The following is a 22,500-nucleotide window of genomic DNA, read 5'->3' as shown; positions in this document are numbered from 1 at the left end:
CTCAGAAACTTGAGCCTTATGACTCCTCTGTAACTGAAGTTTAAATACCGTGCCAATGTCCTTGTTGGCGGCATTGTGACTGCATCTTTCCTGGCGCTTGTTCAATTTGTTACCTTTGATTCGGGTTGTCACCGTTGATGTTGTCGAAAATGTTCGTCATCAGAGGGCCAGAAGCCCCCCAGGAGGGGGAGGGGGGGTACTGCCATATATGAGCTATATAGATATGTGCCGCTGTGAAGGGTATGGTTTTCAAGCAGTTTTCTCTAGGATAGGATACATAAATCAGAGGGTTTGTTTCTAGAATTGGATATAATTTTTCACGGAACTGACCAGTTGGTTGAAGATTTTATCTAGACTAAGGAAAGTTGATAAAACCAAATTTTTGTATACTACTTCTCCACCGAAACAGCACCACAGTTTCTTTAGAAACTAACGCCTTCAAGTATAAATAAATCATTTTTTGAGAGAGAAACGATTGTGGTATAGGTTTTGCTTTGGCTAGACTGTGCTAGTGACCTCAGTAGTTTCTCAAAAACAGTTACTCTAGGATAGGGAGGGTTTGGGGAGTTTACTCTGGTACGGGGTAGCAAAATTCACCTGAACTAGCTCTGGTTTAGGCTAAGGGTTCTAAGGTCCTAGCGGCACACCCCCCACCCAGAAATTCCTAAAGTACCGTCCCCGGGCCAGAAGCTAAATAACGCTTCTGTGTGTTAAGGGTTGACCAAGCGAATAAGTTGGCATATTTTTGTTTTACGAGGAAACATTTATCCAATCGACGTTAACTTGAAATCTGCATACTTTGCTTTCTACTCCCTCTTTCATCTGAAATGTGTCACGTGATTTTTAACGGCTAAAAACAATTGAAATATTTTATTGGAAAAGAGGATGGAAAAGTCATCTTATATCAAGATACCTTGCTGTAGTACTCCTACCGAGGCTTTATCACTCTGCCTTTTAATCATATGCCCATCTTAATGGCAACGGTAAATCAAAAGGTCACAATAAAAATGAACGATATCACATTGATAGGTATAATTATACGTTAATGGTAGTTTTAAGCAGTTTCAAGCAAAACTTTGTCGGAATTTTTTAGGGTAAACGTTCCCCCAATCTCAAAAACAAGCGTTATGACGTCTTCAGTCAAGAAATGTGACGTGACAGACAACTACGAGTGAAATGCATAATTTAAAATAAAAAGGTTAGGATGCAGAAAGTGGAAGTACTTTTAAATGTTCAAGCCTCGATATACTTAGGGAATTGTAAAATGATCTGAGAAATGGTCATACCAACGTTTCGTTCATGTTGCCTATGTCAAATAGGGACTTAATGCCAAAAAAAAAATTGTCCCTTTGTTTCACCTAAATTACTCCACTATGTAACTTGATAGTAGTACAATGAAAGTCACCTTTTTATGAAGACGAGTAATAAACTATACTATATATATTTACTAGATCTCTGTTTCACATCATACAAACGAGGAACTTAAACCGGGGTACAACGCAGTTACGATCAACAGACGAAGATTTTGTGAAATATGATGAAAAGTTAAACAAATGGTAAAAATGCGTCCCCGAGTCCCCGAGTCCCCGAGTCCCCGAGTCCCCGAGTCCCCGCGTCGCCACGTCCCCGAGTCCCCACGTCCCCACGTCCCCGAGTCCCCACGTCCCCACGTCCCCGAGTCCCCACGTCCCCACGTCCCCACGTCCCCACGTCCCCGAGTCCCACGTCCCACGTCCCACGTCCCAGTCCCACGTCCCCGTCCCCGTCCCACTTTTAGTCACAGCCCTCCACGTGGCATTATGAAACCATGGGCCAGAAACGTCTTTCCCACCTTCCAAATTACTTCCAAAACCTACTTTTTGCGTAGAATAAGCTTTTATAATGATGTTCTTGTCTTCTGATGGAATATTTTTCAATTCGGGGACTTTTTATGAAAAAATATTTATGACCGACTGGGGCCCAAGGTTGCCCAAATCTGCCCATAATTGGATTACGCTTTCATCGCCTTCGCTAAAAAAAATCGTAAAATATTTGCCGATAGATCAATTTCTCTGAAACTTGGAATGGTGATTGCTAATGAATTTAGGAAAAACTTTCCTTCGGACGAAAAATTGCTGTGTTTTGCAAAAGAATTCGACGAAGAGAAAGTGAACAATTTTCGGTTGTATTTTATGTGCTCTAGAATGTTTACATTTGACAAGCGCTAGTATGCAAATTTTTACAGAAGGTATTAAATTGCAAAAAAATATCTGCTGGCAGATTGTTAAATGAACTTTATTTTAAGCGTTTATTTGGACTAAAACGATGCAATACGAAGCGAGAAATATTATTTTGAGTCCGAAGAATGAAAAAAAAAAAATTCGCGGGAAAAGGAAAATTAAAAGGCACTCTGACAACAAAGGGACACCCGATTCGCACAACCCCTATGGGTGATACCCGCTGACAGTGCACCAAATTACGCGGGCATCACCCGCTATAGTACGTACTATAGTACAGGAATTATGATAACACGACGATCTAGGATCGTAAGTCGGGCTGTGGCCACACGTGTGCTGCTAGGGATCATGAGCGTTGAGTAGTAGTTCTAAAAAAAGATGAGTAATACATAGAAAGATGTGCATGTCTCAAAGAAAGATCACGAAATTTGTAATCACACTGGCAAAAACAACATGCATTTCGTCATGAAAACATTGCTGACTTGACGTCCGATCTCACCCATAGATTACTTGCTTGTAAAGAGCATTTGAATATGCCAGTAGAAAATGCGCTATATAAATTCAGTACCATTACTACCATCAACTTCACCAATATCAAGATTCTTGGGTAAATCTGCACTTGTGAGCTCAGGTGACGATAGAATTTGTTTCCTTGGTCAGCAATGCAACATAACGTTTGGGATTTCCAATAACTACAAGACTTTGCTGTTGCGTACAACATTGCATAAAGCCCTACAGCACAGCATTGTTTACAAGTGCACTTGCATTGCTCTCTAACACTGTTCACTGCAGTTATTTCATATGTACTAATATGCAGCCCTCTGAGTTCAGAGTTATATAACTCCTGAGTTCATAATTGTCACCAAGTGAGTGTATAGCCTGGAAAAACTGTACTAAGTCCTGAATGGATGGTACTTCTAATAGTACACATGTACCTAGGGGATGGCTTCTACCATATTCATCTCTTGCATGAGAATCAAAAATCTGCGACAGACGTTTCAGCTTCTTCACAGGAATCCTACTTGGTTCGCGATCACGACATCTCGACATATGGCATTCACGTACAACACGGTTATGATTCCAACAAACAAATTTAGCATAACGAGATCTCAATTCCTCTCTATATTTTATTTTCACTACGCCATCATGTTGATGATGTACAAATGGCTGCATTGCCTCCCCTAATACATCACATTTTCCCAGGACATTCAACATTGCTCGTGTTGGTAACGCAATCGTATACAACACGCGAACGTCCATGATTACACATGCAGAAAACTAATACAGTACAAAGAGAAATTGATAGAACTGATAATCCACTTGATACATTGTACAAAATATATGAAATAATGATCATGACAGTCATAAAATTAAAGAAGTTACTTGCATCTTCGTTTCGGTAAGTGACGGCTTTCTTGTTGTTGTTGTTGTCCTCCGTACCATTATGTTGATTATCAAATATCAGAAATATCAGCGTCAAAATTTCGAGTAAAGTTCCTTAATGTACTTCTGTCATTGCTAGTCATAGTTTGCACATATTTTGTACTCAATGACTGCTCAACTGATCTCTTTAGAACTTGTAAGAGCTTGATATCAACATTTGAGATATTTGCCAAGCAAGAGTTCGCAGAACAACGACTTTCGAAATGGACGCTCATTTTCGTGTTTTGATGTGGGTCTACCACGAACAGTCTGTAAGTGGTTTGAGCGTATTGGACCTAACACCGTAACTCGCTTCTGCCATGCCTGTAATCATTAATGTATGCCTACCATCGCAGAGAATCACTTCTAAGGTTACCGAAGAGAAATGAAAATAAAGCGAAATGAACATTGAGCCTTCACTACATATCTGCGGTATTGCCCATTGCACGTGACGGACATTTGCGAAGAAATACACTGGTAAACCTAGAGTCGGTCGCCCGACTAATGAGGCATGTCTTTTTGGAAGATACAGGGAACATTTTTGGCACCGAAATGAGATCCAGGGGCCCGCTCCTCGAAAGACCCGAAAATTTACTCAACCGAAACAGCGATTAGCTTATTTTTAAAGGCTGGTCATAAATATGAAAATAGATATTTTAAGGGCCTTTTTCTCAAATCCTAGCCGTACAACCAGGGTTAAAATTTTGGGAAGCAGTAAACAAAATGAAGACAAAACCGTCAACATTTTTGCAAAAAAAATTAACTGTTTATTTCTATACATGATTATTTTTTCCCCGCTAAGGAAATCCTGAAATTTTTAAGTGTAAACTGTAAAGACACGACTCGTGAGTCCGACGTTTGTAAATACGGCGGGTCTAATCTGCAGGTCGCAGGTTGCAGGTCACAGGTTGCAGGTCATTGTTTCACCAATACAGAAAGTATCCTAAACATTCTTAAAAGCTAACCTTAGGCCTAATTAGGTCTAAACAAAAGTTTTTAGGCCTAAGGTTAGCTTTTAAGAATGTTTAGGATACTTTCTCCATGTTTTCCTTCAAGCCTTTCGAGGCCCGGGTACAAGGCTTCAGTATATTTTGTATCCCTACCTGGGGTACACATATCACTAGTGATATGTGTGCGGGGTGGAGGGGGGGGGATGTACACATACAACTGCGACACCCCACCAAAACAATTCTTCGCAATGGCGGACTTAGCAACGATGTTAAGGAGTTGATGTGAGGTAAATATCTGCCATTTTTTTTAGCGTCAAAAGGGACTATTCTGTCCAAAAGAACTGTTTCTATTTCTTATATTTTTGTTACCATGTTCTCAAATTCTGGGGAGACACTGTTCTTTTTATAATTAGTAACGCGATCGAAGAGTAATAAACAATGCAATTTGTTTGTCGCGAGGGATTCATGCATAAATGATTTCAGAAGTTGTAGACATTTTGCCTATTCCACAATATTTTAAGACGTACAGACAAAGATTAAAGGTCAACAAATGTAAGCTAACTTAATTAATGACACGATCGATCTTTTGAACATGTTATGCTGACTATCTGTAATTGCGATCTCTCTGATATCTTTAATGTTGTGTTTTTGACTCAAAGTTTTGTTGATCGTTCCCTTTTTTTCGTTTTGCCTTTTGGTCGGACACAAGTTACGAAAATTTTGCAATCACTTCTAGATTCATGAAAAAAGAAAGGTTTTGTCGTACTCGGTATACTGTACGTGCTCGTTTGACCATAAATCTCAAATGATCCGACTTAATAGGTAAATATTGGTAAAGCTTACATTAAAACGCCTATACATATATGGCTTGTTACAAGGAAGGATTATGTTTTTGCAAACGTTGTCTGTGTAGCACTTATATTTTAACAGACTTAACTGATTAGAGTGTAATTTTGAAGTGCAAAGTTTCTACCCCATATGAACCATGTGAGCATTAACCCTACTGATGGAAATGAACCCACACAAGGACAGAGAAAAACTCTGACCAGGGTGGGAATTGAACCCACAACCTTCGGGTTAGATCACCGCTGCTCTACCAACTGAGCTACAAGGTCAGACGGGAGCACTGAGGCTGTGGGAACTGAATTAAAGTCACGGCAATGAACATGTACAAGTACAAGGAAGGATTACGTTTTTGCAAACGTTGGCTGAAGTGCTACATTTCTACCCCATGGCTGGTTACTTTGCTTTTGCTTCTGCATTTTATTTTTTTGGAAATTTGTTTTGTTCGCGAACCTTGAACTGCTGAACTGATCCTTCTTTCTTTATCCTGTTCTGAAACATATGTAATTATACAATCCACTAATTTATAAAATTAGTCAATACTATATCCATGATTATCCTTCTTGAACTAATATGTATTTTTTTGAAAGGAAAAACGTCCGTGGTTCAAAGTTCAGTATACATTGAACCTCACCATCTTTATTTAGAGGCGATTACCATTTCCACTGGACATTTGAAGATGAGAGTTGACTATCAGGAGAAATTGTTTGCCCGGAAACATGTGTTGTTATATTGTTGTCAGTTGTATGTTTTTCATTGCAACTTGGAAACACCACCATTTTCCCGCCTTCGAACCTGAAAAAATCCAGATCTCGAACTGGCTACTGATAGAGCCTTGTTTATTGGCACATCTCTTACATTTTCATTTAGCTGACATACTTTAATTTACAGCGACTGGTCATCCAATATTTTAATTTAATGATTTTGTTTACAGTTCAAAATGAAAGTGGAAAAATATAAAGATATCTCAGGAAAGCAATGAATTCCATGCCACGATTTGTCACCAAGATTATTGGGGGAAAATTGGTGACAGTTCCGGAGTATCATGATTCACGATCATCACGGCAAACAAGTTACAGTACAAGCTATCCGTGGGGGAGATATGATCCTGTTGCGTCATCTAAGATAGGAAGCAGAACATACCCTGTCCTTCCACCGATATCAAATGGTAAGATTATGAGTTTTGAGGCAGTGAAGGAATTCTAATGTAAGCCTGGATAAACAAATTTCTGGCACAACTTCACACAGGCATATTTTCTTTTCAAGCCTAACATGAAGGGCAGCTGCATTTAACCCTAAGCTTAAAATAACGATAACCTTTTATACCCTTACCTTATTGTTGGAAATGTGGGAGGTGCGGTGGCCTCATGGTTAGAGTGCTCGACTCCAGATCGAGTGAGGTCTGGGTTCAGGTCCTGGCCAGGGACATTGTGTTGTGTTCTTGGGTGTATAAAAGGGATACCGGTAAAATTCTAGGGGTAACCCTGCGATAGACTAGAATCCCATCGAGGGGGGAGTAGAAATGTAACTGCTAGTCGCTTCATGCTCCGGAAACTGGAGATATTAGTGCTGGCCTTCTGGGCCTTCTGGCTCATAAACAGAGACTTATTGTTGGAAATAGGTAGCAAAGCTTTAGACTTAAATAATAATGATAATGTAAATAATAACAACTTATTCATGCAATGAATGAAAGGGAAGGATACCAGTGGACTTATCCCTATCAAGGGTATCTGCCTGCTTCCAGATGTAATTAATAGGCCATTTCCAAGTTCAAGTCTTTCTTATGAAAATTAGTTTTCATTGATATGTAAAGTAGAACTAATTACCATCACGAAAACTTCGCACTTAGACTCGCTGGGAAGAAATGGCCTATTTGACTGTCAGAGTCGATTTTGATGAGGGAAGAAAACGGCAGTACCAGGAGAAAAACCCTCGGAGTCAGATTGAGATCGACTGAAACTCACATTCTACCCATTAGGCCAGGGTTGAATCTGGGCCACAGAGGTGGGAGGCACAGTTGATAACTGCTAAATCACCCTGACTCCCAAAGGGACACTACGTGTTGGATGTCAAATTGGGCTTGCATTTTAATAATTAAGTGAATTTCTGGACAGAAGCTAGTGCAGTTGGTAGAGCTGCACAATCACACAGTCATGTATTCTAGCCCCATTCAAGCCTGGATTTTTTAGGCTTTCTTTGCAACTGCTTAAGGTGGCTTACTACAGTTTTGCAAAGAAAAGAAATAAATTAAAGCAACAGGATGTCTTTTCTGAAGTGTTTGTCACTGCAATTGATGTAAAACATAATTTTACATAACAAATAAATGCAAATCAGTGGAAAATGCTAAAATTTAATATAGTGACAATGAGAGCTCCTTTTAATAACTTTAAAGTGGTACTATGATCAAATTTTTACCCCTTGATTTTTTTGAGTGTATCACATAGAATTCCATGAAAGAACAAAAACGCCACTTACCGTTTGCAAATATCTTCATCTTTAGTTCCGGAGATATTTTAAAATGGGTAAAATATGTAAATGAGATGACTGATGACGTCATACAATCAACCCAATATTATATTGAGTATATAAATAGAGCTACCTTGGCCAATTTGCAGTGCAGACCATTGAAACTTGGTAGTCTAGTAGTTTGTCGGTTTTCTACTTTGCTTGGAGAGGTTATTTTCTGGGTTCTTGGGCTCTCCCCTCCCATCAAAAACCAAAATTATATAGTTGAGCACTTGAGCAAGGCAATGTAAGATTGAGACTTGTCATTGTTAGACAACCCACCTGTTGGCTTCAGCTTGTTTCAGAGCACTTGAGGAGCTCAGTGATTCCTGGGGGTCTATTAAATAACTCAGGAGTGCTGCCTTTGAGTTGACACCTGCAGGTGGTTAGAATTCTCATTCCAGAAAAAAATGTTAAACCATAGGCCCTTCCTCACATCACATTAGACACTTAAGTCAGTGGTCACTAGCTACATGTACAGTTGTCGTGGTCTGGCCTATTTTTTCTTAAGGTATGTGACTCATCAAGAGGTCAGACAAGCTCTCTACTTACAGTGTAGGGACCTTTTGCTGGGCCTACATTGAATAGTTTATACTTCCTATTACATGTAAGCCTTGATAGTTAACTAGACAAAAAAACAATTGAAATAATTATTAAATGTTGTCATCTCACACCAACAGGTCACTCTGACAAGTTATCATCTGCAACTCTTACTCAAAGTGTCAGCGATGCCCTAATCAATGTAAACAAACAGAAGCTTCTAAACGTCCAACGCAAATTCTCCAGTCTTGATACAGACCACTCTGGACGCATTACTTCAGAAGAGCTTAGTCAAGTGTTGCTTAATAATCAGATATTTATTCTTGGGCGTACCCTGAAAGCACTTGTCAAGAAGTTTGAAGCTGATCGCGGAGGTGTACTTCATGAACCACTTGCCAGATATCTGTTAGGTAAATTAAATGCATGTAGTTGTTTGTGAAATGACTCAGCCTCTTTGATTTAGTCACCAGGGGTTGGTTGCTCAAAGCCTGGATAGCGCTAACCGTTGGTTAAGAGGTATCAAAACCTATAGGTTTCCATGGTATTTAATTAATGCTGGTTAGTGCTAACCATGCTTCAAGCAACCCAGTCCAGAAATGTGGCCTGTGGGTATGGAAGATTAGGGACCACAAAGCAGGGAGGTGCATATTGATCTGAACAAAGCCGGATTGTCAAAACATTTTTATTAAATTGCTATTAAGTTAAACCCATTAACTCCTGGAAGTGAGACTTGACAGATTTTACTCTGACTAACAACAGACAGTTTACAGTCTTCAACTGCATGCATGGGGGCATCTTAGGCATGGGCGAAGCCAGGATTTTTCAAAGGAGGGGGTCACACTCTGTCAAACAGAGGGTACTCTCGTTTTCGCAACCTGAATATTGTAGATTGTTTGAGTAAAAAAGGGCTTATAAAGGGGGGGTCACGGGCACCCCAGGACCCCCCCCCCCCCTAGCTACGCCCTTGATCTTAGGGCATCTGGGGAGTGAATGGTTTAGGCAGTCAAAAACTCCATTAATTAACCCATTGAGTCCTGTGAGTGAGACTTAACAGATTTTACTTTGTCTTAAATGTTAGATGATTTTACTCGTCAACTGGGGGTGTCCTAATGAGCGTTCGAAGAAATTATAAATGGGTTAACCAGTCAAAAAAAAAAATAAGATGATATGTATTTAACTGGAGAAAATGGTGAATTTTTGGTGTCAAATATATTGTCTCTAAGCTGAAGAGCAATTGCTTTACCCTATAACTTCGTACGTCCATTGACACAATAGGCAGTTTTAATTTGTTTGCCAGTCCTAATGATTTACATTTACTGCTGAATTTTCTGTTATGTGGTGCAGACAAAAATATTCTCAAATCACATTATTATATTTTAGCACGTCAGACAATTTTGATTTTTGTTCAAGGGAGTAATGCTTGAAATTTGTTAAATGACTGACCCTCTTTAGATTGTCACTCCACTGCAACTGGATGGCAGGATAGACAAAAGTTAAGTGTGTCTGGTTTGTCCAATCCTGTTCGCACAAATACCAGTCAATCTGTTGACAAGATAACAGACGCTCAGCTCATGTTGGAAGTGGAAAATCAACTGATGCAAAATGGGGGAAACTGGAATTACAATGAACTCAAGGTTTCTTTTCAGAAATATTATGATAAAGGATCAAGAAATGGCCTCATAGACAACAAAGAGGTATTATGTTTTCAATAATTTAATTTGTAAATCAATAATACTGGTCTTTAAATAAGTAATATCCACATCTGTTTTTGGGGTCTGGGTTTTAATATTCCTGTTATTAGAGTGCTGTCACAACTCAGCAAGATGATTGCATGATGTGAGCTGTAACAGTAGGGGCAGGGTTAGTGTAGTGGTATAAAGAGCACTCACTTGATTTTCTGTAAAATGATTAGATTTGACCAAAATTGTCTTTGAAATTACACTAACCCATCAAACTTCTTCATAAACTGTGCATATGGCTGCAATAACAAATTTCGTCTACTTCATTTGCTTATTTGCCAGGGTCCAGGCTTCAGTCTATGTTGATGTTGTCATGTTGAGCAATAATAATAATAATAATCATAATCATAATAATAATAATAATAATAATAATAATAATAATAATAACTATTATTATTATTATTATTATTATTATTACAGCTAATACTCTTTAATAAATTATAATGTGGGATGGCTTTTTCATCTATGTTTGATTGGAATGAACATTTTTTGAAGCACTTGGTTTTCATTATTAGCTGAAGATGTTGTGTAAACGGCACAATCTTCCCATCAGTCGATCGTTGTTAGAGAAGCTGCTTATGAGGTTTGATGTTGATGGAGATGGCTGGGTGAAGTAAGTTTATCAAAATGAAAACATTAATTTTGGTAAAATTGCCATTGTTGTCATGAATCATATTATGTATCAGCTGTCATTTTGATCATTGTTAAAACTGTTTAGAAGATGTATTAAAGGCAACATACAGTGTAATGAAAAATTTTTGTGTAAAGATACACTGTATTTATTTAATAGAAAGTGCCTGTAGAGCTGCCTTACGAAAATCGCTTGCAGCTTTTGCTGATCATCTTGCTTTTTTCCAAAGCAAGTGGCTATGAATCAAAGTAAATTTAGTGTCCAATTTGCTGTTTGTCTCATGTTAGATATAATCAGTGAGGCTGTTGAGGTGCAAAAGTCAGACCAGATCAACTTGGATTGCTCACCTCAGAGTCCCTTGAAAAAATTAAATTATAAGGCTCAACTATGATTTGTCAAGAAATAACCCTAGCCCTAATCTTTAACTAACCTTGGTGAAATTGGTGCTAGTTGAATAGTTTTAGTTTTAATACAAAACTGTCAATATTTGCTTGATCCAAGGTGAGCAATCCGGTCCGACTTTTGTACCTGCCAATAAGAAATGCCATATAATTATTTGAACTGGGGAATGGAAATGATATAACTGAAGGTGGCAAATTATTTGACTGATTCCCAGCTGGCTTATGACCTCAGTTGGTAGAGAATGTGCAGTGCAATTTTGCAGTCATGGGTTTTAATCCTGTTCAAACCTGCATTTTTTGCAAGTTTGATTGCAAGTGCTTAACTTGCTTTAATCCAAGTTAGTACAGTACGACAATCTCTCTAACCCTCATTTCTCAATCAACATTTCATGTTGCAGTTTGAGAGAGTTTTCAAAATTCCTTGAAAAAGCTGTCTCTGTGGCTGCATTGGGAAACTCTCTGAGCTCTTCAGATGGGAGGCTGACAAACAGAAATCACAGCGGGACTGCCGCTGTCAGTGAACAACACCACAGCAAGACTAGTACTGTTAGCACTGAAACACAAACCAGCTCAGGTGCAGTCTTCTTTGAAAGAGGTCCCATGATTTATGAGTCAAATGGTCAATGAGTCAATGAGTCATGAGTCATGAGTCAATGAGACTCACAGTCAATATAGCAATAATTTATTCATTAAGCCCAAGCCCTCGTTTCAGTGATTAGGCCTAAGCACTCTCTGAAATTTTAGCTTTCATTTTATGGGTTAGGGTAACTGCACTAACTCATTGATTCATTGACTCATGACTCATTGACTCATTGATTCATTGACTCATAAATACTTGATACTCTCTTTGAAAGGATTTCTTTTAACCCTTTTGCCCTGTAAGAGGTTCCCTATCGATGAGGAAAACAGTGTGGTGTTAGATATATACTAAACTTAAAATCTCTGTGGCCCCTCTCAGGAGGAAGAGGGTTAACAGTGTCATGTTTTTGACAAGACGTAGAATGATGTTGTTAGTTCTTTCATCCCTAAAGGGTTCCCCATTGACAAGTGAAATGTCTGACATCAGACAGAGTGAAACCTATAAGTACACCTCTTATTAGGTGACAAAGTGAGTAAACTTGCTTCTTGTCATTGACTGCATGAGTTTAAACTTACTCCTAATTGCATGTAAGTTTCTTGCAAACCAGTCACTTAAGAATTGTTGTCATTGTCATAAATTAAAACACAAGTTTAGACCACATGGCAATCTAGCCTCTTCCAGGCGTACTGTTCTTAAACATGTTGAAAGATGGAGAGGGGCTTTAAGGACCCCCTTCCATCTTTCACTGGGTTTACTAACTGAACGCCTGGAACAGGCTAATAGGAATCGAAAAATGGGGAGGTGTTGATCCACCCATTTCTCCATTTATTAACCTATTTCCAGGAGTTTTCCTCTGCCATTTCCAGCTGCCCCGTAGTTTCTTTTGTGTTTTGGAGATTAATTAACTCTTTCCTTGATTATACGCATTACGTCACTCATTGCACGCATATGTTACATGTCATTTAGTATTAAACTTTTAAAATGTGAATTGCATAAAATGAGAACTTCACAGTCAATAATAAAAATTAAACCATGCAAATGTATTTTAAATAAATTATATACATATATATTACAATTAATAATTCAAATATTTAGGTGACAAAGGAAGACAATCCATTCATAAACAGAGTGAAAGCCAATTTAAAGCATACAAAAGTGATAAAGGTAGCATAGAATGCAATAAGAAATTTAAAACTTAATAATATATCTGTACCTTACTTTTAAAGGCGAAAACAATTTTCTGACAATAACTGCAATATTACAGAATATTAAAATGTAAGCTACATGTATGAACAGCACTGTAAATTGAAAGATACTGATAAAATTTACGCTCTGGACTTGAGGGACCACACTGATTCTTTTTTGCAATTTTTTTAGGTTATCGTTAAATCTCGCAAAACGTTAAAGAACGTCAATTGTTAGGTCAATAATTTGAAAAGGCGGGCCTTTGACGAAAATGTGTCCAGCGGATATTTAAGTGCGTGCAAGTGCAATGAATGAATGAATTTTAGTTTTTTCATCGTCCGATCGTCCGATCGTCCGATCGTCCGGGTGAGTGTAGTCCTGAGAAGGACTGTTTGAGATGACATTGACTGACGTTTCAACAACCTGAGCGGAAGTCATCTTCAGAGTCAAACAAACATTCAGAGAAACTCTCGCTAAACGACAGACTGAACACACACACACACAAAACGGATGTCATGCTGCTCTATGGCTTAAGCTGACTTATACCGCATTCACACCAAAGCTTAAACACGTTTAAATTAAAGCTGTTTAGTTAAACATGGTTTAAACTTGTTCAGTCTTGATACAAGTTACTACCTGACATAATGTAAAATTTAGTCTTTCAGCCTTCAGTTGCTCATTTTTTATTTTGTTAAACCTGGTTTAATTAAACGTGTTTAGTTGGTGTGAATCGGGTATTAATCGCAGAGTAGAATATGATTAGATGGGTCTGGAGTATCCCATGCATGAATGACTCTCTCACCTTTAGAAGATTACCTCTTATTTTGGCGGAGCGTGAAAGGTTTCCATGGCACCTCTATTGTGGGCTTTTCTTTCGCCCCATAGATGTCGATATCACTTCCTCCAAAGCTATGAAAAGCATCGCCATTCCCGTTGTAGACCCTTGTGATTCTAAAATTTCACCATTAAATTATGTTATACAACTCTTTTTTCCCACCCAGAACCCGATCCCATTAAGCTGTCTTTGCGACGTCGCAATATATACTTGTACCCACCTGATGAGTACCTGGACATGGAGCTGCCATCTCACCCCCCTGATGAGAGACTAGAGTTGGAGTGGGTGTAAGTACGTAAGCGATGCCTTTAGCCTAGTCCACCTCGGTTGTAAGTCAGATGAAGGCCTTTCTTTCTACCGTTAATAGTTGTTTCAGACTGGCGAAATGAATGCGTGTGTGTAACTTATCGGCCCTTTTCAGTTTCAGTAGGTGACAATTCAGGTCCCTTGCTAATTTTTGACTTTCAAACGAGACGCCATAACGCAGGAATCTGCCCAAAAGTCAAAACACTGTATGTAACAATCTAACTACAATGTTTGCAGTTATTCGACCAGTTCATCAATAGCGTTTCTGTAAAAGTGAGAAATCCAGCTTGCATATATCATTCGTCAGTGATTCGTTAGCTCGTCTAGCTCAAGAACCGCTAGTTAGTTAGTCGGTCGCAGTTCCATTACGGAATATGTGGGTTTTTCGGATTTGATGGCTTTTGCTAATAAATAATTATGTGAAACACGCGCTCTGGTTTCCCTGAAGTTTTGCATTTAAGCTATGAAGATTAGAACAGTTTTTATCTTCACAACCTACGTAGGCTCTATTTCTAGCCGTGTTGGGAGTGCGGCTGTAACATCCTCCTCCTAACGAACGGCTGGATCACTGCTCCGCGTCGTTTGTCCGTGACGTAGCACCCGTCACAATTGTATTTTGTATTCAGCCAATTGAATTTTGTACTTGGCAGGCAGGCGACTTTCTGATTGATGGAATATACAATTGGCTGGACCATTGATCCAGCCGTGGTATGCGCGGAGGAACGCGGGCGCACAAAAAGGCTGGTCAATCGAGCCTAAACCCTACGAGGCACCAGAATCTTTCATTAGGGACCCGTTTAGATCGGAAAACAAGGACGACTACGAGTTTCTCGTAGTGAGCATGCGCATAAGGTTCGGAGGCCGACATTTTTCGAAGTGCGCGTGCTCAGAACGGAAAACTGTTACTTGTCCTAGTCCTCCGATCTAAAGGTCCCTATTATCAAATTGAGTTTTACCACTGGGGGGAAATTTCCTGTGCACACCATCGCGTGCCATCATTCGTAAACTCACTTGCTCTCACGACTCCGTCCGAGTTGTGAGAGCAGGAGTGGTCAAATGTTTGTTATTTACATAAATACTTCCTGTTCTTGCAAACTTTGCCCATTTTCATCAAGAAGTGCTTCGCATCTGCGTACTTTAGAAAGCAGTATGTAAATATTTATTTCCATTTTCTTGCTTGGTAATGGAACAAGTAACTTTTAGCTGTACCAATTTTTGCGCAGCTGTAAAATCGAAATTTAGAGGACAGGGAAAAATATGTTTTCCATATATGTAGATAGTCACACAGATTGAATCAGACCTTATTGATGCATTTGTTTGTCTTTTCTTAGGTATGGCTACCGAGGAAGAGACTGTCGTAGTAATTTGCATGTCCTTCGTTCAGGGGAGATCATTTACTTCATCGCAGCGGTGGTTGTCATTTATGACGAGGAAAATCACCATCAACGACACTACACTCAGCACACTGATGACGTCAAAAGGTAAATTCTGATAAGCTGCTATGACGCAACCCACTGCCAGAAAAGGGTCTTAGGGTAACGAAGGTCAATGAACGTTAAACTCAGTTACATGCACATTTAATATTTGGCAAAAAGTAAGATTAGATAAGCGAACTAAAGGTTAATCCCGATTTTTGGTCAATTGCAGAATTCAACTTTCAACACTGTTAAAATAGGCCATTTCCGAGTTCATGTCTGCCTCCTCTTCAAAGCGAGTCTAAGTGCGAAGTTTTTGTTATGAAAAGGAAAGTAGAACTAATTACCATCACAACAACTTCGCGCTTGGAGTCGCTTTGAAGAGGAGGCAGACATAAACTCGGAAATTAATGGCCTATTGGAATCGTCTCTTCATCTACGATGTCACGAAATGACTTCTGACGTTTTCTTGCATTACAATGTGTTTTTTTTTTAAATTTGGTCATTGTATTCAGAGCAGCTATTATTAAATATCGTGGCCTCCATCAACTTGCCAGTATTATAACTGATTTAAGTTTGTTACTAATAACCTGATATTGACCCCTTTTGGTCAACTTTAGAACTATTTTCCTTTTCTTAATTTTCGAGTGTTTTAACACATGACATAACCAAAGGTAACGCGTATAGCATTTTTTTTTTGGGAGGCGCGATGGCCTCATGGTCAGTGTGCTCGACTCCGGATCGAGTGGTCCGGGTTCGGGTCCTGGCCGGGGACATTATGTTGTGTTCTTGGGCAAGACACTTTACTTTCACGGTGCCTCTCTCCACCCAGGTGTATAAATGGGTACCGGTGAATTTAATGCTGGGGGTAACCCTGCGATGGATTAGCATCCCATCCATGGGGGAGTAGAAATACTCCTAGTCGCTTCATGCTATAGAAACCGGAGATAAGTGCCGGCTTGGTGGGCCTTCTAGGCTCGTAGCGGACCTTTCTACCTTATAGCATTTTTTTACGTGTTACTATTGTTTACTTTAGTCTGTGTGTGCATCCTGATGGAGTAAAAATAGCATCGGGTCAAGTCAAAGGACGTGGTAACGAGGGTAAGGTAAGCATCACTAACACTGGGATTCTTTTATTCACTGACGTCAGGGATCACGGTATAATAGGGAGCTTAAGCACGCGCGTTTTTGAGAGGCGGACGGCAACCGGAAGTGAGGTGTTTTCCCTTTTAACTTGTCTTCACACAACCACATTTACATTGCTAAGTACCTTCTCTCCCGGTTAGTTTAAGTACGTACGTTTTTGAGACATGAACGGCAACCGGAAGAGAACATTTCGCGTGCCAGGACAGTGGTGTCTCCCAGATTTTTATATTAATCATCTATAATGGCGAAAAGATACTTACCAATGTAAATGTGGTTGTGTGAAGACAAAAGCGTCGCGTGCTTAAGCTCCCTAATGAGATGCAAGAGAGAGTGCAAGGCATGCGCAGTGGTGAGAGCACTCGCCTCCCACCGATGTGACCCGGGTTGGATTCCCAGCCACCACTGATCAGCTTAACAGAACACCTTTCAATAAATGACTGATCGTATCACGCACAAGTACAGTCTTATCACGAGTTCATCCAATTTCGTTTTTCCTTGTCATTTCAGTCTCATATCCGAATATGGGATTCCAACTCTTTGGACACCATTTCTGTGATTGGCTTGGATTACTTTGAAGATGCCATCTTTGCATTGGCGTTTTCGAACAAGGTAAATAAATGTGAATTTATCCCACTTCATTTCTTTGAATTTCTTTATTTCCCAAGAGGAAAAACCCCGTAGGAAGCCTTATCTTTTTTTTTTTTTTTTTTTTGGAAGGGGGGGGGGGGGGGGGGGGGGGATGTTGTGGGAGGAAAGAAGTTCTGCTTTTTATTTCAGAAGTCTTTTCCACATACTCCTATTGCAGCCATGGAATTCACTCACGAAGGAATCGCGGACCGCCTTGTTAAATTGAAACTCGTGACCTTGCACAATATCGGAAAATTTGCATTTCGACATGATCTGTTGATTTACTAGCCGGACAGAATTTCACTTTAGCACTTAAGAGTCCTCGATACCTAGGGCCAAGTAATTAGGGTAAAACACAAGTATATGTAAATATAGGGAGGGATTACGTTTTTTTTGCTGAACGTTGGCCGTGTCGCACTTATATTTGAACAGACTTAACTGGTTATAGTGCAATGTGAAGTGCTAAGTTTCTACCCCATATGAACCATGTGAGCGTTTGCCCTACTAATGGAAATGGGCCCACACAAGGACAGAGAAAATGTAAATATATCTTACAATTTGTGAAGCGCATTCCGCTTCTGGCCATCCCACATACCAGCGGCCTTGGCTAGGTAAATGCTGATTCCTATTTGAGCTCGTTTTCAACTGTGATGACGAATATCCTTGTCGATAAGAGTACAGACAACGCTGAACCACTTTCGTTTTGTTAATTTTATTGTTTAACGTTTCAGAAAAGCCAGGGTGCATATCTTGCATCAGTGGAAGACAATGAATACCATACGGTGACTGTGTGGGACTGGGCACGAAATAAAAAACTAGCCTCAGCGAGGGTATGGAGATGTCACTGTTATTCTTGACCTCACAGTTTTACATTTTGCAATTTTTGTGTACCCTTCGCTCAACGGTAGTTTATCTCGTTGTCAGGGTAACATGGATCAGGTACTGGCCGTCAGTTTTTCGCCGTTTGACAGTCACCAGTTTGTCACCTGTGGCAAACAGCACGTCACATTCTGGGAACTGGACGACAACAAATTAAAGCAGTCCAGGGGAAGACTCAACGTAAGTTTTAAAACAAAGTGTCGACTTTGGCAAGGCTCTTTCACGGAACTATAAACATTTGCGGACTAGCGAAATAGGTGGACAACACATGTGACAAACTAATGAGATTAGAGATTGGTTCTGGCCCTCTCTTCTCGCGCAACGGTGTTGTCATTAGCAATCCACTCGCGTGCACCCACCCCTATGCAGGCCGCCTTACACCTCACTAGAGATTCGGTATTCGTGCTTTTTGTTCGTTAGTGCTTGAAATTCTCGAGCACTCGGTTTCACGGTTGACCAATCCGACAAGAATTAACACAAGCATAAGTAAAAGTGGAACGGATTTGGTCCTTGGCGTTTTCTCTCGTGAAGCATGCATTTACATCTTTCCTACTGCTTACCCTTCTGTGCTTGCGAAAACCAGTTTCTGTTTTCACTTTTTCAGAAAAATCACAGACCAAAGTACGTGTCCTGCATCGCCTTTTCAGTAAACGGTGACGTTCTTACGGGGGACACAGATGGCAGTATATGTGTGTGGCCTGAAGGTTTGTGCACTCGACCTTCGCTTGGAGTGCTTGTACTAGTTTCTGTGTAAAGGGAAGCAAAGCACCTTTGACAGCTAAAACTCGCGAAACACAGAAAAATTATGCTCGCGAGACAGTCGACGGAGACTCGTGTGGTTCCTGATACATTTCGTGGAGTTCCTCTTCAGCATTCAGGAACTGTCTTTTATCTATTTTGTACGTATTTCTTAACACAACTAAGTGGCCCCTCTCTCCAAAAATCGATACGTTTACATTTTTTAGGCCTTTGTGCACCACAGTCCCTGATCGATAAACGATGGGGTTTAAAAGAGATCCTTACGGGACAGACCATCTTTCCTGTTCCAAGTATGGCGTTTTTTGTGAGGGGAATGGCAGCCTTTGTCTCAGTGTTAATCCACTTTTATTCTTACCTTACATTTGGTTTTTATTTTTCGACAGAGTCTAGCCAGATTTCCGAGGAACTTGGCATTAGGAACGCTCATTCTGTGAGTAGAGAAGTCGAAATTCTTTGTCGTTATAGTCTAAGGTGTATGTAAGTCCCTGACTTATAAATCTTTGTGTCTGGGATCTAATTTTTTCAAAACTTGCAATACATTCAAGTTCAAAGTCTGACTCAAATATATTCTTCATCTACTTGCTACTTTATTAGCGAATAAAGCAGGTAATGAAATTACATTGTCTCTTTCCCAAGGACTCAGTCTACGCTCTTCTTGTCCTTTCAAATGATATCGTGCTATCTGGGGGAGGTGGTGAATCCGCTGTAAGAGCCTGGTACAGAAGGCCCAAATTAATACCAACCAATGTTGAGTTAAAGGTAATTATTTGCGGATATTTATGTGCAATACCGTTCATTTCGTTCTTTTCCTTTTTTTTTTTTTGGGGGGGGGGGGGGGAAGGGGAGGGAGGTGGTTTACGCAAGTTTCCGATCAATATTTAAAAGGACAACGAGCCAGTCTTCTCATTGTTTTATCCCGTAGCTTCCCAGAGACGTCAGTGGAGTCCGCTCTCTCGCTTTAGGGACTGGAAACCAACTTTATATTGGCACAGTGGACAATCACATTTGGGTTGCATCACTGAATACGGACATAACCTCTCCCCTTAAAGGAGCGGTGGCTAAGTCTGTTATACAGGTCAGCGTAGTTTTTTTTAACAACCTACATACCAACAAAGCTGGTATAGCATCCGAATTAGTAATCGGAAGGTCCTGGGTTCGACTCGCCCAAAGGAGCAGTCTGGTTTTTCTTTTTAGTTTCCCCAACTCACAATGGAAAAAGAGGTCAATGGAAATTTTTCAAATTAACAAAGAGCTCATGGCCAACCCATATCTATCTTCTGGAGGAGGGCACCTTTTTAGAACTTAAGTAATGGTCCGGCTAAGAAGCAGGCAGAAAAACAATAGCCCTCGGCAATAGGGTCAATAATTTTGTGGTGCTAATTGGCGCATAGAGCAAAAGCCAAATTTCACCAAGAGACAGATAATAGGGGTAGGGAAAAGACAAGGCCTAAAAATGAGGTTTTTTTAAAATTTGTTCTTAGTTTTTTCGGTTTTTTTTGGTATTAGCCAATGAGATGAGCCGATTTAAATGGAATTAACAATTAACTGTTCGCACCTTTTTAATGAGTTTTGCCGTACTCCTGGCTACCTTTTAGCTGGTCCATTACTTAATTCTTGGTTAGCACCTTCGAGATCAGAATCAATGTTTTATAGTTAAAACAAAAGGAAATTGTTTTCACAAGGGTGGGACGTGATTCCCGAAGGATTCAGTTTGCGAAAAAATGGCGACTGTTACGTTAGGTGTAAACCTAGGGTACGATTCGCTCTACGTTTAGTAAGTAGTCTGGTGAAGTCCCTCAGAAGTCCTAAAAAGCCTGGTAGGTGAAGGATAATTGACTTTCAGTCAACCCTTCATCCATTTAAGTTGACTGTGATCACTTTTTGCAAAAGACCTCTTTCATAATGGGGGTTAAAAAAAAGTATTTTGTTTTGACGCTAATAAGCCTTGCATGTTAGCGTCGCTACGATGTTTTAAATTCAAAAGACAATTTGTTCCAAATTAAGAGCATTACGTCTAATTGACATAAACACCAGAAAAAGACAACAATAAACTGGCCGCCATTTCTGAAAGATTCACACACAACCCTGGATATGATATGCTTTCTTGTTAAGCTGTCAGATGTTCACAAGAAACGAGTACCTTGTTGTTTGCTTGTTTTAGGGTCACTGTCAAGATTTGCGGGGTCTTGCAGCTCATCCCACCTCCCCGATGTTTGTGACGGGTGGAAGCGACAAAGCAGTTCGGCTGTGGCATGCTGATCACCACACGGTTATATGGACCAACAATAAATTGGTGAGTGCTCAAAAGAGTAAGCGCAGGCGATTTCTCTCAGTGTACGTTCGATTGACCGTATTCCGGAATAGAAATACATGGAATAGAAATACATGGAATAGAAGTTGAATCCTTCGTTTATCTGGAGATTTACATTAAAATTGTCAAACACCAAAAATGCTATTTTAAACATATCGATATATTTATTATCCTTGTGGCTTCAAAAGGCCAGACATGCTGTTTTAAATCATCACTCCACTTATTCTGATTCCGGGATAGGGTCAATCGAATGCACCTTTAGTGTCTTTACATTCACACCAAACACGAAGCATTTACATTTCCATTGACGTATTTTTGCAGGGCTCCGCGATTCAATCTGCCGCATTCCACCCCGACGGCGGTTTGGTAGCTGTTGGCTTCAAGAACCACGGGTGAATATCCCAATAGAGAGTTTGCAACCAATCTCTTGAGACCGAGGTGGCAATGGTGTGACCATTGCAAATGCTGGTGGACGAACAAAAGAAGCAAATTCTCGCCCACCAACGTGACGGCGATGATGAAACGTGAAAAGGACTCATTGAACAAAAGTGAATCTCTAAAGAAAAACGTATTCTTTCGAACATGCGAAATGTTTGAATGTTAACGTGAGCACAAAAAAATTCATGCCCTCGTCAACCCCACTAAAAAATTCTTCATCAAGTTGTTTTTGTCCCTGATCATGAAGAGCACATCACTAACTTTCATTTATCTGACAATGGTACCGACGTCAAACAAACGTGACCTCGTCTTCAGCAGAGACGTCCTTCTCATTAATAGATCAATTCTTGGTTTGCATCCACGTGATGAGACGGCCATGCTGGTGTACAAAACAATAGAAAATGACCCCACAAGTTTTGCATAATAATAGAGTCAAATTCCCAGAAGACATTTTAATGCAGTGTTCTGTACACCAACATGGTTACCGTGACGTCAGATGCGAACCATCAATTGGAAAACTATGACATGTTCGAATAAATGGTAAAGTAAACAAATGCTTTTCCGTCAGGTGGGCGCTGTTGAACGCATTAACTGGGGATTCCATCCTAGTGCGCAACTCTGAACCACCAGAAAAAATATCAGAAATTCAGTTTTCCCCAGGTAAAGTGCATAAGATTTTGTTCCGGAATGGTATTTGTAATTCCTGTTTGTTATTGTTTAATTTATGCGGTTTTAACTGTAACGTATGATATATGATACATTGACACACAGA

General features: G+C 39.9%; 1 protein-coding gene across 2 annotated transcripts in view; it reads left to right on the top strand.

Annotated features, from left to right (window-relative positions):
• The first annotated feature begins 4,782 nt into the window (after window positions 1-4,782).
• LOC138040908 (echinoderm microtubule-associated protein-like 2) overlaps window positions 4,783-22,500 on the top strand; it is a 25,745-nt gene continuing 8,027 nt past the window's right edge. The window contains exons 1-20 of one of the 2 annotated variants that reach the window (XM_068886628.1): window positions 4,783-4,875; window positions 6,366-6,599; window positions 8,617-8,886; window positions 9,929-10,170; window positions 10,731-10,828; window positions 11,646-11,821; window positions 12,923-12,991; window positions 14,014-14,134; window positions 15,485-15,634; window positions 16,605-16,674; window positions 17,222-17,323; window positions 18,073-18,171; window positions 18,266-18,400; window positions 18,825-18,924; window positions 19,363-19,409; window positions 19,616-19,738; window positions 19,902-20,054; window positions 21,141-21,272; window positions 21,612-21,682; window positions 22,297-22,388. In XM_068886628.1, coding sequence (XP_068742729.1) covers window positions 6,410-6,599; window positions 8,617-8,886; window positions 9,929-10,170; window positions 10,731-10,828; window positions 11,646-11,821; window positions 12,923-12,991; window positions 14,014-14,134; window positions 15,485-15,634; window positions 16,605-16,674; window positions 17,222-17,323; window positions 18,073-18,171; window positions 18,266-18,400; window positions 18,825-18,924; window positions 19,363-19,409; window positions 19,616-19,738; window positions 19,902-20,054; window positions 21,141-21,272; window positions 21,612-21,682; window positions 22,297-22,388 — 2,440 coding nt within the window. In that variant the 5' untranslated portion in view covers window positions 4,783-4,875; window positions 6,366-6,409. The remainder of the gene's footprint in view (window positions 4,876-6,365; window positions 6,600-8,616; window positions 8,887-9,928; window positions 10,171-10,730; window positions 10,829-11,645; window positions 11,822-12,922; window positions 12,992-14,013; window positions 14,135-15,484; window positions 15,635-16,604; window positions 16,675-17,221; window positions 17,324-18,072; window positions 18,172-18,265; window positions 18,401-18,824; window positions 18,925-19,362; window positions 19,410-19,615; window positions 19,739-19,901; window positions 20,055-21,140; window positions 21,273-21,611; window positions 21,683-22,296; window positions 22,389-22,500) is intronic. The other variant, XM_068886629.1, reaches the window with a different exon arrangement.

This window comes from Montipora capricornis, chromosome 3 (genome assembly GCF_036669925.1).
Source record: "Montipora capricornis isolate CH-2021 chromosome 3, ASM3666992v2, whole genome shotgun sequence".
In the NCBI taxonomy this organism is placed as follows: Eukaryota; Metazoa; Cnidaria; class Anthozoa; order Scleractinia; family Acroporidae; genus Montipora; species Montipora capricornis.
This window is presented reverse-complemented; position numbering and strand designations above follow the sequence as displayed.